This window comes from Notothenia coriiceps, unplaced genomic scaffold (genome assembly GCF_000735185.1).
Source record: "Notothenia coriiceps isolate Sejong01 unplaced genomic scaffold, NC01 NC01_scaffold00030215, whole genome shotgun sequence".
Taxonomy (NCBI): Eukaryota; Metazoa; Chordata; class Actinopteri; order Perciformes; family Nototheniidae; genus Notothenia; species Notothenia coriiceps.
Genome location: NW_011362916.1, coordinates 458,586 through 473,526, shown reverse-complemented (window position 1 = coordinate 473,526; position 14,941 = coordinate 458,586). Strand labels below are relative to the sequence as shown.

The 14,941-nt window shown below is 39.8% G+C and overlaps 2 protein-coding genes across 3 annotated transcripts in view; both read left to right on the top strand.

Annotated features, from left to right (window-relative positions):
* Positions 1–14,941, top strand: part of pds5b (PDS5 cohesin associated factor B) — a 464,227-nt gene that overhangs the window by 136,319 nt on the left and 312,967 nt on the right. The gene's annotated exons all lie outside the window — the stretch shown is intronic.
* On the top strand, positions 2,549–3,687 carry prrc1 (proline-rich coiled-coil 1). Its single transcript, XM_010787276.1, has 2 exons — positions 2,549–2,963; positions 3,515–3,687. Exons 1-2 carry the CDS (start codon positions 2,675–2,677, stop codon positions 3,670–3,672), a joined length of 447 nt encoding a protein of 148 aa, XP_010785578.1. The 5' UTR covers positions 2,549–2,674; the 3' UTR covers positions 3,673–3,687.

Below are 14,941 nucleotides of genomic sequence, written 5' to 3'. Positions count from 1 at the left end.
TAGAATACGGGTCTAAGGGTCGACTCTCCCAGAGCAAAGAGATGTCCGACCGGCACTACACCTTAGCGTAAGCGGAGAGGGGACTTGTCACAATCTGTACGTACGAAGTAGATAAGAATTTGTTCTTACTCATAACTTTCTCGACGTTAGACACAACTAGAGGACAACGATATTCCCAATGCCATGGGATTCCGGGATATCGACAGGTTGACAAGTGTTGACCTTAGTGGTCAAGTTATGTAAAGACTGTTTAGCTGAACCAAGAAGATATGAATAAACTTGACGCAAATAAGTAAAAGACAGTTTAAGTTGAACAAAAAAAAACAGAAAAAAAATGGGGTGAAAAAGAAAAAAATAATACTATAAACAGTAAAGTCAATTTGCAAAAAAAACCCAGCTTATATGTAAACGAAAGTTTAGGTAGGGATTGTGTGTGTGTGTGTGTGTGTGTGTGTGTGTGGTGTGTGTTGTTGTGTGTGTGTGTGGTGTGTGTGTGTGTGGTGTGTGTGTGTGTGTGTTTGTGTGGTGTGTGTGTGTGTGTGTGTGTGTGGTGTGTGTGTGTGGTGTGTGGTGTGTGTGTGTGTGGTGTGTGTGTGTTGTGGTGGAAGAGACATGGTAGCTCTTTTACTAAAAGAGACGCATTAAGGGCAACGTTGACCAATTACAGACCTGTAGCAGTTGCGAGGTGCTAAGTGATAAAGAAGACTAGTTTGTCTCTTTGAAAATTATCCTCCGCTCAGTCCCTCGTCAGGACCTCTTTATGCTCTTTAGTCCAAACGAGCACGCATTTCGTAGGTCAACTATCTATTACAGAACTGGCTCGCCTGTAGCCCCCCGCGTACCGTCTTAGTAACTCTCCTCCTCCACCCGACCGTCCTTCCGCAGCAGAGCTAGGGGTGAAAGAAGGTACGTAGAAGAGACGAAATGTGGACTCTCGGGCTCTTGTGTCGTTCTATAGTCCAACAAAGTTCAAAGTTCCGAAGTAACAGTCGACGTGTAATCGATCACATTATATTATTATTATTATTTATATTATTATTTAGCTCATGTACAATAAAACCCCGCGGAATAGTTATTGTGGGAATGGTCTCGTATCCCAGTTATATCCCTTGTTAATTGTCATCCTAAACACTTCCAGTAGTCGGCCCCACTCTGTTTGTTGTGTCCGTTACTGGATATCTCCTGTGTTTTTTCCTGTGTCCCCTATGTCAATATTTCTTTTACGGTCAAACTTGTCCAAACCCCATAACTCAATCGCCAAAAACTACATGACTAATATACCTTAGTCTGTTAGTATACGTTACTTGTTTGTGACTCCAGTGTCGAGGAAGTTGTCTCGTTGCAGTTATTATATACTCTTATTTTGTCTTGTTATCATTTTCTACTAAAACACAAGTAGAACAACAAGTCGGACTGGAGTTCTCCCAATTAGGACGCATGATTGCTGACTTCTAAGTTGTTGAAATAAAGTGAAGAACGAATACGCGAGGCAAAACATTTAAGTAATAAAAGAAACACAAATCTATATAACATACGAACACGAACCAACTTGTCGGGACCCTGAAATAAAGTTCGATCTGCGTGATCTGCGTGTAGGGAGGGGCAGCAGCCATAGCATTAGCTAGAACTAGCTAGATCTGATGGATTTGCACATAAACGCGAGTGAAGTATAACCGGACGCAAGAGAGAGGGATCAGCAGCTCTGCTCGCTGTGAGGGACCGGTGAGCGGAGCAACACACACCTTTAGACCTAACACACTTAGCTATGGCACTGTCGTATTACATTGAATTATTCCATTTGATAATATGTAATCAACTTAGGCACCCCTCCCAAAAAAATAAATAATAATACAAATATTCATAACTCATATTCTCATATTCGAAACCTGAATAATTTTGAATATTCTATTAATCGTTCCCATCCCTAGTATGTATGTGTGTATGTACATATGTATATATGTCAATCAACAGGTAAACAGATTAATATTAATAATAATAATAATGATAATTATTGCAGATTATAGATTATAAATAAATCATTTAGGGACGAGGGGGTGAGATTAAATAAGTTATCCTTCTTCTCACTCCTTTTCGAACACTAGATGTGGGACTGTTTATGTTGCTAATGCTGTTGTTGTTGTTGTAAATGTCATTTTTTGTTTTGATTTCTCTTACATGACTATGCACTGCAAACCATTTTTTGTTTTGTAATTATTTATTTTACTTAAAATAAAATGCATCAATCAAAAGTCTTGATGTAATGACGATAGAATGAGAAATCAAAGGTCCTTCATATCAGCGTCAAACTCAACTTCATCACGGGCCACATCTGCATCATGGTTGCACTCAAAGGGCCGGTTGTAGCTTTAAGACTATATAAATATATATATAATCTATATAAAATAATGTATTATATTATATTATTGCATTTGATTGGAGAAACACAGGTCTCTTTTCACACCTGCACAGCACTCCACTTTGAATATAGTATATACTATAGTATTAGTTTCTCACATCATTATATTGTGTGTAAATAATTTCCTTTGTGTGTTAACCTACTTGGTAATAAAACCGATTGTGATCTAACATAATTAGTTATATTTCAGGTCTGTCCACCACCACCTTCTCCCCCCATCTCCCCCCTGTTTCCTCCATCTCTTCCTTCAGCAGCCCCATGGCAGCTCACCCCTCTCTTTCCTCCCCGTTCCCCCCTCCCTCCACACTCTCCTCTCCTTATACAAGCAGCTCTCCATTTCCTCCCCTCTCCTCTCCATCTCCATCTTTTCCTCCCCCCCTCTCCTCCCCCATGGCTCCGCCTCCTCCCCTCTCGGCTCCTCCCCCTATGGGTCCGCCTCTCTCAAACTACTCCATGAGCGCAGGATATGACATCACTCGGGGTCACGCAGGAAGAACGCCACAAACACCGCTGATGCCCACATTCTCCAGTCCCAACGCCATGCCAGGTGAGAGAGACACACACACACACACACACACACACACACACACACACACACCTCTATTACTTGTGTGTCTGATGTTGTGAACCACATTATCATGTCAAAGTTATTTATTTATCTTATTGGATTTACCCCATTTCATTAAATAATTAATCTTGAATGACAACTCTAAAGAAGGCAACAATTTCCAATGTAAATAAAGTAAATACTTATTTGACGAATGTGGAGGTAAGGCAAGCTCAGTAGTTTCAATACCATACAGACACCCAGTATTTAGGTGTGTGTGGGCATTACACATAAAACAAGCTAATATAGAATAACACAGGTTACATGAATACAAGTTGCAGTGCAGTGTGAGATATGTATAGTTAAGCGGTAAAAAGAAAAGCTTCAGCCTGGATTTAAAAGTGTTCAGAGTTGCAGCGGACCTGCAGGCTTCTGGGAGTTTGTTCCAGATATTTGGAGCATGTCTTGTGCTTGAAGCATGGCTCCATGAAGCCCCAGAGTACTGTAAACGTGCTTCCAAAAGTCATACTAATAATAACGTTATCCTCCAGGGATGGGTCCGAACCCCATGGTCCAGCAGCCCCTGATGATGGGGGGAGTCGACGGATCTCCCATCACCTTCCCCGAGGAGCAGGAGGACCCCAGAGCGCCGAGCCAGGCCAACGCTGGGGGGGGATTCTGGGGCTTCTTCAGGGTAAGACCTCCATGATCGAATGTGGCCGTGACACAACATCAATGCCCTCTTCAGAAACATGATAATCAAAAGCAGAGTGTAGGAATACGCTGTTACAAGTAAAGGTACTGCAATCAAAATGTTACTCAATTCAAGTTGAAAGTATCAACATATTGTTAAAATACCAAAAGTAAAAGTAGTCATTGTGCAGAGATATTATAATAAATACATAAATAAGGTTGCCGACTTCATCCGTGAAAGTGGGACAGTATGTATATTAGGGATTGCCATTTCTATCAAGACCGATTCAACCATTATTCAAACACACACACTTCTGCTAGGTTCTTCGTTCTCTAATTTAGACCTTAACACTTTAAATTAAAAACCTATCTTTTTAATTTGAAGTTATTTTATTAGTGTCACTGTTGATGTTTTATGGTTAAGGTTACAGAAATCCTGTGTGTGTGTGTGTGTGTGTGTGTGTGTGTGTGTGTGTGTGTGTGTGTGTGTGTGTGTGTGTGTGTGTGTGTGTGTGTGTGTGTGTGTGTGTGTGTGTGTGCAGGGGGCTCAGGAGCGCATAGACAGCCTGCGTCGAGCTGGTGTGATCCACGAGAAGCAGCCCGTCGTCTCTCTGGAAAACTTCATCGCTGAGCTCTTCCCCGACCGGTAAGAGAGAAGATCTCTGAAATATGGAGAGTTTTTTTATATCTAACAGTGTGTAAGATATAGAAACGCTGATGGGAGAAGAGATGCAATGAAGTATGTTGATATCTGAGGCTAGTTTGGAGCGATATATACTCAATCGCATTACCTGCTGTTCAGATTCATTCCTTACTGAGTGCAATATTCCTCCCTGCTATAAATACTTCTGTCTGCAGGTGGTTTGATATCGGATGTTTGATCCTGGAGGACCCGGGTCACAGCATCCGCATCGAGGTCTTCACTCAGACCACTCCTCTGGCTCTGGATCACATCCAACAGGTACACATCTGTCACTGTACAACGTTTACATTCAATACTCTCTTATCCATGACATCAACCCATCTTTTATCTGTACCCCCTTATCCTGTGGGGGGTGTAAGGGGCTGTTTGGAGAGCGAAATAATGATAAGTTTCCTAGGTTCTGGCATCGTGCATCCATTAGTGCCACTGATCCCACTCTTCTAGATTACCTCTATGTTACTTTGTACTGTTTTGTTGAGAGTAGACATTTTTGATTTTGGGTTAGTTGAAAGCAGTGGAGTCCAGAAAAAACAGTTTTAACCACTGTGGTTGCAGCATAGTTGATCCGCCTTCGAAACGTTATTAACTTCTCTGGCTGCCTGTCAAATACCGTATAGATTACAAGATTCTGCTACTCACCTTTAAGGTGTTAGTGTTTACTTCCTATCTGCCTTCTTCTGGTGATTTATCTGACGTCCAGCGCTCTTTCTTGATCCTCCTTAGCAACGGTCAATATAGTCCTTGACAGCGGTCTGTACTACTGGATTAATAACGTGTCACATGTTCTGAATTGACCAATCAGAAACAAGTATACAACTAAGCTGTGTAATAATTATTATTAAATGTCACTCGCCTACAAACCTTTCTCTGACCTCCCCCCCCTGTTTAGGCCCAGTCCCTGACCCCCCCCGACTACAGCCTGCGTTGGTCAGGTCTGATCGTCACCGTGGGCGAGGTGTTGGAGCGCAGCCTGCCCAACATCAACCGGACTGACTGGCATCAGGCCATGACGGGCATGACGCAGCGCCAGATGATCCACAGCGCTGCCAAAGCTCTGGCTGGGATCTACAAACAGCAGCTGCCCCCCCGGACTGTGTGAGGCTCTCAAACTAACACGGGGCGCGGGTTGACACACTTGGAGAAAAACCTGGCTGATGGGACAACAGAGGATAATCGTACATCCCCAAAAAGCCCAAATGCACACCTGTTTTTTAAAGATGTCGATGCTCACAGGTGATTACTGACATTCCAATATCAGCAGGATTTCACTGCTCAGATCTCAAGTCAGGCGTTAACTAATCATCTCATCCTCCTTTAAACGTATTTACACATCCTGCATATTGATACCAACAAACTAAACGCATAAAGTGGTGCAGGAATGAGTCGTTAAACCAGAAATGAGTTAGCATAATTACGTTTTTTCAAATTGTGTTTTTCGGTTAGATGCCTGGTATGAATTTAGAATATGTAAGTAAATGTCATCACATCAACACTCTATTATACTCAGATTATTGTAGGGATTATTCCATGCATTATCCCAGTTGTATGACATATTCTAGAGGTCAGCACAGATCCAAAGTCTACTCAAACTTACCTTCTTTCAAAAGTATGCCAAAATGTGTCAGAGCAGACCTTAACACCCGAGAAGGCTCTCACTATATACTGTAACACTGTCAAATCTGCTGTGTACCCAGATTGGCCGTGCTCTATAGAAGTTCCTTTTCAAAGAAACTAATGTACTGTTTTTGTAGAAACAGTGAATTACTCAAGGTGTGTCCTGACACTAATTTCACATTTGAAAACTTTAACTAGCGGGTAGAAAAGGTGCCAATGATCTTATTTTGTGCGCATTTCTTGACTTCTGATCCGTCCACTTTTTTATTTTTATTTTTTCAAGCTGTAAATAAACCCTTTCTTATTTTGCAAATTGTCCATCGATCGTGGGGTAGCTTTGCACCTTGCCATTCTTAAGCTTTCCAAATGTGTGTAATCATAAGTTTCTGTGTGGTATTTGGATTAAACAAAAATCATTTAACATGTAACAAATAACTTATTTTAGTGTCAAAATAAGATTTTAACATCGGATAATGAAGCAGCACCTAAAGGCCTTTGTCGGTTGTCATATCTCTTAATTCCCATATTTTCATGAAATTGAAATCACCATAAGTCATTTGCCAAACAGTAAACCCAGAGTCTGAGACTGTCTCCTGTAAAAACCCTTTAAAGCTGACTTGATAAGAAGCCATTGAGCTGAAACTGTTATGAAGCGTTTGTTCCTTTCAAAATGTGGGTCTTTACTGAATAACCTTGTATAAAACAATTCGAATTTGTGTCAAACTATGATAAATAATGAGTGTGAATTATAATATTCTGCTAACCCTGCCATAGACTGTAAGCGATGGACGTAGTTATAATGATGATAAGCCCTTTGAAGCCTGGAGTTTGTCATATTCTGCATTTTCATCTAGTTTTTTGGGCACCAGAAGTGACCATTATTTGCATTGCAACGCCTCTATCCTGATTGATAGGTCACTATGGTAGCGACCTGTCAATCACAAAGAAGTCCCGTCCACAGGCTGAGTTTACGTCCACTTCTTTAACACGGTTTGCTCACATCGACATTTTGTTCAGTAAAGGTGAAATCTGCGTTATGTTGACCTTTAAAAATCGTAATTTACTGGAAAAACAAGACTTTTATTGGTATTTAAATGTTTTAAAATGTCAACACATTGGTGGTAGAATTATATTATTGTTAATGAATAATGACATATTTTTTTTAATATATAACTTACCAAATGGCTCTAGCATTTACATCGCTAATCCTGACTGAGTGAAAGTGCAAAATTGGTCTTACATTTGATTTAAAGGGCATTAAAGAAGTCTTAACCCGCCTTAAGCGTTAGCAACCATTAACTTAAAAATCACTTTTAAACTGATGCAACACTTCAGTGTGCAGATTGATGATTTAGGCTTTGTTTGTGATCATGTGATCCGTGCAGAGCAAAGCACAACAACACCTTCTCCACATCACTCTTTAGTCAAGCAGGATAAGTGCATGCTGGGTAGTTTGCAACTGGGACACAGCTAGATGTCATGAGTTTAATTTAAAACCCACAGTAACACATTCATTGATTCTTGCAACATGTGCACATCGTCACGGTTCTGCTGTCTGAGGTTAAATCACATTTTCACTCTTGAGCATTTGCAGCAGGACTCTTATAAGTAACCAATTAATTCATTTATTTGTTTGCAGCAGTTGAAACCGTCACAAATGGAGGTAGATTAAACTCTGCTGGTGAAGTTTGAGGGGAGAGACGTTCATCTGTGTACTCAGTGTCCCCTTTAATGTGCCTTTTGACAAAAATAAATCACTTTTTCACACTGTCTCGGTGCAACAGGGTCCTAAATACAGTATATAGGCTAAGTTGCTTACTTTTGTCACATTAAGTTATGAAGAAGTTGTTTGTACCTGGTGAGATGTATGTTGTTTGTGGTGCAGAGGTAAAAAGGAAAATGTAGTAATAATCAGACAATGGCTGAGTCTAACTGTCAAACTACACTCTGATGGTACAATTCCTGGTATTAAATGAGAACAGTCCGATGTCTTGTCCTTTTTCCATAATGCTTCGGCGCAACAACTGTACACCATATTGTGATTTTTAGTGAATTGGTGAGAACACATGTTGCTTATAGTGGAGAGAAGAGGGGTTGAAGCAGCACTGATGATGGTCGTCATCAATTAGATTAACTCTCGGACCCACGAGTACCTTAAGTCCATCAGTGATGTCGTCGGTGAGAGAACTGAAGACACTGTTAGTCCTTGATGGGATTATTTTCCTACTGCTGACAAAATAAAATAAATTCCTACAAAATGCTCCAAGTGTTACATCCGGCCTCTATATGTCTCACATGTCTAAATAGAGACATGGGAAATATCTGCACACTGCCACTGTTTAAAAGCTACTTTGACTGTATCACAATCATCACAAATAGAATTAAAAGAATAATATAGGCAAAAGAGTATAATAATAAAGATATCTATTTTAACGCAAGAAGTGAAATTAAAATATCTAATACAATATAGAAAATGTATATTTATAGAAACATATTTACATTTAAAGTTAAAATGTGCACTCAGAATCAGAATGGGTTTTATTACCGTATTTATTTACATATACTAGGAATTTGCTTTGTATATTTGGACTGTGGATTTTGATTTATGGGACATAGATATAATGGATATGGATCTGCGGCCTGCTCAAGTTTGGTACGTACTCTAACATTATTAACTCTAACATTATACATGAACAGTTAATCAGGGGAGATGATGCATGACATCACTCTCCACTGATTACCTGCCAAACGCTTTTCAAATCGTCAAAGTCTTTGTCATTTTAACATGAAATAAAATAAGTTTAAAAATAAATGACTATTGAAATACGTTGCATCATTGATTCGTAAAAACACAAGAAGGGCTCAAGTTGGGTGTGTACTCTAACATTATGCATGAAAGTTGAATACTTTTCAAATAATTTACAGTACTTACAATATATTTTCAAAGCCTTTTTCATTTTAATATGGAATAAAATACGTTTTCATAAGAAATGACATTGGAAATACGTTGCAATATGGATTTGTAAAGATGCAGGAAGTGTTCTTCCACACTAGTCTAACAACTCAATCATAATATTAGTGAATGCATTATGTTAAAAGTGTACTCAAGTAATGTACTATAATCCATTTTGAGGTACTTTTAGTATTGAGTATATCATCTAAAGTATCATGTACTTTTATGGATTAAGATGCTCACAAACATATCCAAAACTTCCTTTTGAGTCAGCTCATTCTTCTTTTTTATGATGGATGTTACTCCTAATTAAAGCAAATGTAAGAAAACTCTAAATGTGGCCTTCATAAAAAAGCTGAACAATAGTTTCTTGTGTTTTTTTTAAGCTCTGTCCTAAATAAAAAAATGTTGACCCTTCAACAGATCAAAAACAATTAGAGTCTGTATATGTTATTTCTGTTATAGCTAGGTCATCGCCTTTATTCCTGTTCTATTTACTATCTGTTTTATATTAAACATGTTATTTCTTCAATTCTTGAAAGCTGTATCCACTCAAGTGAAGTAGTCCAACAATGTAACGGTTTCAAGACCAGCCGTTATAAGAAAAATCACGGAGCGCTCGTTTTCTCCAAACGGAGTCGCCCGCTCTAATCAAGATAAACAAAACATGGTGGAACTGGACTCCGCCTTCTCGAAGCCGTTTCGGGATGCGCCGGTACTAGTAACAGGCGTACACAAAAGTTAACGTTGTAAGAACGCATTGCGTCGAGCAACGCCATTGGCTAGTTCTCCACGACGTCACATATTTAATGAGCCGCCATATTAGGAAGCCAAACCCCTCTTTCATACTGATAAGAAGAAAAGGAGACGGGATAATACAAGGAGAGTTGCACAAGGGCTGAGCGGTTGGGTGACGAATACATCGTTTAACCGGCACTTGTCTTGTTGAAGTGTGGTTTATTGTTTTGGTTATTTATTTCGTCTTTTTTTACAATGGCGACCGCAGCTGCAACTCCTCCTCCGAGCGTGAAGAGAAGCACGTGCGGCACTCCGCTAACTCCGACCCCGACGCGGATAAGCAGGCTTCAGGAGAAACAGCAGCTCCGAAACCTCAACGACCGCCTGGCCGTGTACATAGACAAGGTCCGCAGCCTGGAGTCTGAAAACAGCGTCCTCCATCTGCAAATAAGCGAGACAGAGGAGGTGAGGAGTCGCGAGGTGACCGGTCTGAAAGCGCTGTACGAGACCGAACTAGCGGATGCCAGAAGGTGCCTGGATGATTCCTCCAAGGAGCGGGCCTGGCTGCAGATCGAGCTCGGGAAGATCAGATCTGACCATGAGCAGCTCGCGCACAAGTAAGCCTTTGTTTTAACACTTTAATCACAGCCAGATAGGTGCAGGAAGCAACTCTGGGTAATTAGCTAAAAGGCAAAATGCTGACTTGGATTTTTATTATCGTCATCTTGCAATATACACATTTATATACATAGTTATCACCGCAATAAACCGTATTTAATTTTGTATTAATGTACATTATTTAATTTCATATTCTGTTCTTGTACATATCCCATATTCTATTGACATGTATATACTTTTTGCACTACGTTTTCTTTTGTATCTTTGTATTTTATTATATATGTTGCATTGTTGGAGGAGCTCAGGTCAGCAGAATTGCATTGCCATTTCTACACTGTAGCTTTGTGCATATGACAATACAACCTTTGAATTTGATTTTCGAGCCACTTCTGCAGCTCTACGTCAGCCAGTGTAACACAGAGGTGTCCAAACTATGGTCCGTGGTCCATTGTTAATTTACCCTATGCTAATTCTAAAAGTATAATGGAATATGGCCCTAACATGATCATAAACATGTGCTTTTCTTATATTGTACTTCTTAAATGTGAATGTAAACAGATAATACACAACAGTAGTATTCATGTGTCAATAAGCCCAATTATCAATTAAATTCAGTCAATTATAGTTGTTTCCTTTGCAGCTTTTGTTTTGATGTACACTGAATCTTAGTCACACGTTTATTAAATGATTGACAGCTGGGCTAAACCCGCCCACAATGGTCTGTGAAAAAGAATATACTTCATTAAACTGTTCACCAGGTCTAATTTTATTATAAATAAATGGTGAAATGTATTAAATATTATCCACGAACATCTATCTTTTGTTTATTTGGAGGTGTAATGGTGCATTGAAGGTGGCATGGTGCCTTCAGGGTCCACTTGTTGTAGTAGCATCTGTTAACAAAGAAACAAATGTAGGTGAATAATTTAAGGTGAGGAAACTAGAGTAAATGTGCTTCAGAAGTGTAGCCTATTTGACATCATCGTAATACCAGATTTAAAGGGATTAAATATTGGGTACCGTAATACATGTGGTCATCTGTGCTAAAGCCCTCATGTATATCTACACATGAAACGTGAGTGTGTGTGTTCCTATTCTGACAGCTGTCACTGTTATAACAGCTGTCGCGTAAAAATGCATGAATGGACAAAGTGACGGTTAACCCCTGAAAGTGTGGCGATTGAACTGCATTATTGGAGACAAAATGCCTCCTAATTAATCAATTGGGCAATTCTTTGTTAAAATATATCTTAGAAAGGTGCTGCTCCACCTCCACCTGTAAACTGCAGACAAATTGTATGCTTCTTTTGTCTTGGTGCGAAACCAAATTATCAGAAAACTACTTTTGATTTCACCAGAGTGTCAAAAACCACAGGTTGGTGGTGGGAATGTTTCCAAGGTCCACTGTTGGTGCTTAATAAATGCAGCAGAAGGAGTCTTGTGTACCAAACCCAGACACATTAGTCCCAGAGTGTACCAGACACACACGTACGACACACAAGTGGTGTTGAGTGTGAGGCGTCAGGTGTGGATCTGTGTGTTGAACAGAGGACCCACTGTGTGTCGCTCTGACGTCTCAACAGTTGGCCGGGACAGCCTGTTTGAGTCCGTTGGAAACACGAGTCCTTCATGTTGATTTCCACCACGTGTCTTGTAAATGGATGGTATAACTACATGCATTAAAGCTCCGGTATATTGGTCTACTTGCCAGCAGAATACTCCAAAGTTCTATGTTAAAAATGTATAGTATGGCACATAGAAACTGCCGGATGCCAACTTGTTGGGCAATTTGCACAATTGGCATGCGTTTTATTAAATAGCATATGCAGACAGTGGCTAAAAAGTGGCGTGGACAACTTTGGTGTGGCTATATTGACCAGGTTGAATCAATGTCAGACATTTTTAAGGATTTTAAAAAAAGGCAGTTTTGAGCCCCCAAACTTTAAAATCGATCCATAATTGGTTAAAACTGCCATTTTTAAAACCACTCCAAGTTGTCAAATCTGCCAAACTGTCTGCCACATTGGATCTACACTGCTTAACAAACTATACAGACACACAGACGATGGCTGTTTTTATCGACAAGCCAGTCTGGACATCTTCTCCTTTTGGTCCGAGGTCAGTCTGACACTAAAGTAACTCACTCTCGCCTCCGAGGTATTACAAGATAACAGGAGACCAATCGGTTAGCACGCTAATTTCAGTAAGTATCTCTGCAGCACAATGCATAGACATCTTTAATATGACTTCAAACAAAGTAACCTCTTTAAAATCCTTTGATAACAAAGTGAATTCTGTCATAATGTACACTATATACCTTTAACATAAAGTAGCTGCACCTATTAATGCCAAACAGTCATCATTAGGAGCTAGAAGTGTTTGACTATTGATTCAATTTGTCATTTCATCACCATTTGTGACCAAAACATTAGGGCCTCCCTTTTTCAATTAGCTTCTCAATTTGATAATAACATTTTAAACAATTTGAGGCGTGTGTGTTACTCTGGTATGGTTTTAGTCCTGAGAAGTGAGAGCTCATTGTTCAGTAGTTCTGCCTCCCTGCTAATGTTCCTCAGTAAAATGTGAAAAAGCAGACGTACGGCTCTCCACATTCCTCACATAGTTTGTCGAGTTTAGCACCCGCCCATAACCCTCCGGCTCACCATGAGAAAACAACTGGCCCCAGCACAGCTCCTCCATACTCACAAACCTATTGAAACTGTCCCACTGTTGACTTGGTTAACCCCCGACCGGCGCTGGGAAACGGATGTCTGACGTGCTTTTCAAAAGGAAAAGTGTGTCCATTATCTACCGTGTGTTGGCCTATTCTTTTTAAGATAAAAGCAATCATGACGTGACATTTTTATAGCCTAATCAGAACAGGAAGACTTTTACAAATAATGCAAAATGGAGAACAGATGTGTAGAGCAAACGTGACGTTAATAAACCCTTTTGTGCTTTTCTTATGTTTCTGCCTCACCAATAACTGAAGGGCAGTGGATGTAGGGGGTGTATGCACTTATTGGATTAGTCAACAACATATTGGAAATGACTCTTCATCCATATGTATTGCAGGGCTATAGCCTGCCTTAGTCTCATTGGTCAGACTGTATTAATTGAGCCAGGCGGACCTTATACACTGTAGGGCTGTCCCGAATAAAACATTTTTGGGCTCCGGATATTCGGTAGTAATCAGCAGCGAATATTCGACCCGTGCGCGGGGGTGCGTGCGTAGTAATCAGCAGCGAACCGCTTCAACACGTGTGTTTCGGTTTATTCACGGCATTAATTTTGTTATTCTACAGTATTGTTGTTTTAGTTATTTGTTAATGTATACAACCTAATTTGTATATGTCTTAGTGCAGGGGTTCCCAGACTTTTTCAGCATGAGACCCAAAACAGAAATGTTGTGGTCCTAAGGGACCCAAGCTCAAAAAATGTCATGATTTTCCATAATATGTACATTTTTAAACAAAGAATGCAACACACCATGAATTTAGAATGTAAATGAAAATATTTATTTAATTATAAAAGTGCATCGCAACAACCTTCCCTTTGAACTTGCCCAGAAAAAATAAGGATCAAAGCAGAAAGACGAAACATGGGAAGTGCAGTCAAGTATATACAGTTCAAATTTAAATTATACAATTATCAAAAGTGCAATATTAAGTTTGTCGCTAGCTCAAAAACTATGTACACACCATTTTAAACTATTTTAAATGAACAAAGAACAAACATGTTGTAAACAGAAAGGGACAAAACACTAACTGAAGTGCAGTCAAGTGTATACAGTACATAACAGGTGAAACCAAATTTAAATTATCAGAAGTGCAACATTAAGTTTGTCACTAGATCAAAAACTATGTGCACACATTTTTTAAACACTTTTAAATGAACAGAGCTGTTTTAAAACACTCTGACAAATAAACTCCAACACTTGGCAACTAATTAACTTTTTTTTTGTGGAGGCTGACTTGATGGGATGCCCTCAGTGCCCCTCTGTTCCCTTTGAATGCCTGAAAATAACAGAAGATATTATCATTAACATTGCTGGGTTATTGGGTGATTTTTAACACCAGCCGGCGTGCTGTATACCCAATGTGGACCTGGCAACCGCATTTATAGCGCATTACATTACATGTTACTTGTTAGACGCTTTTATCCAAAGCGACTACATACTCAATACTGTGGGGAATCCCCACAGAGGGATTTTGACAGGGTTGTTGCACAAAAGATCCAAGCGCGCACAGAAGAAATCTGAGAGCAGACATTTCACGAACTCACAAAAACACAAAACAAATGATTAAAATGAGTGACTTACTTTTCCGCCGTCAAAACACTGCTTCTTGAAAGACTCTTCTTTGCAGATGAAAAAATCCTTCGATTTGTCCCGATGCAGAGGATGTTTTTGTTTGGAGATGCCGGTCCAATTTATTCATTTTCAAGCTTTCGTTACTGAGCACCTCTCCACATAAAACACACTGAGGCTGCTCCTCCCCATTTCTAACAGCTTTTGTGAAGCCAACGTTTAAAAACTCCTCTTTGTATCGTCTTTTTGCCATCATGTACGATCGGGATTAATCAACAGACAATAAACAGACAGCGCGACAAAATTTTCGCGGGGGACGCGTCAGAGCTGATACAAATACAATCTTTTAT

Bases quoted from the DNA above. Each gene is read 5' to 3' on its own strand.
- prrc1 (XM_010787276.1), top strand. From the start codon at position 2,675: ATGGCAGCTCACCCCTCTCTTTCCTCCCCGTTCCCCCCTCCCTCCACA. The intron at 2,964-3,514 runs GTGAGAGAGACA...GTTATCCTCCAG, and splicing joins CAGTCCCAACGCCATGCCAG to GGATGGGTCCGAACCCCATG.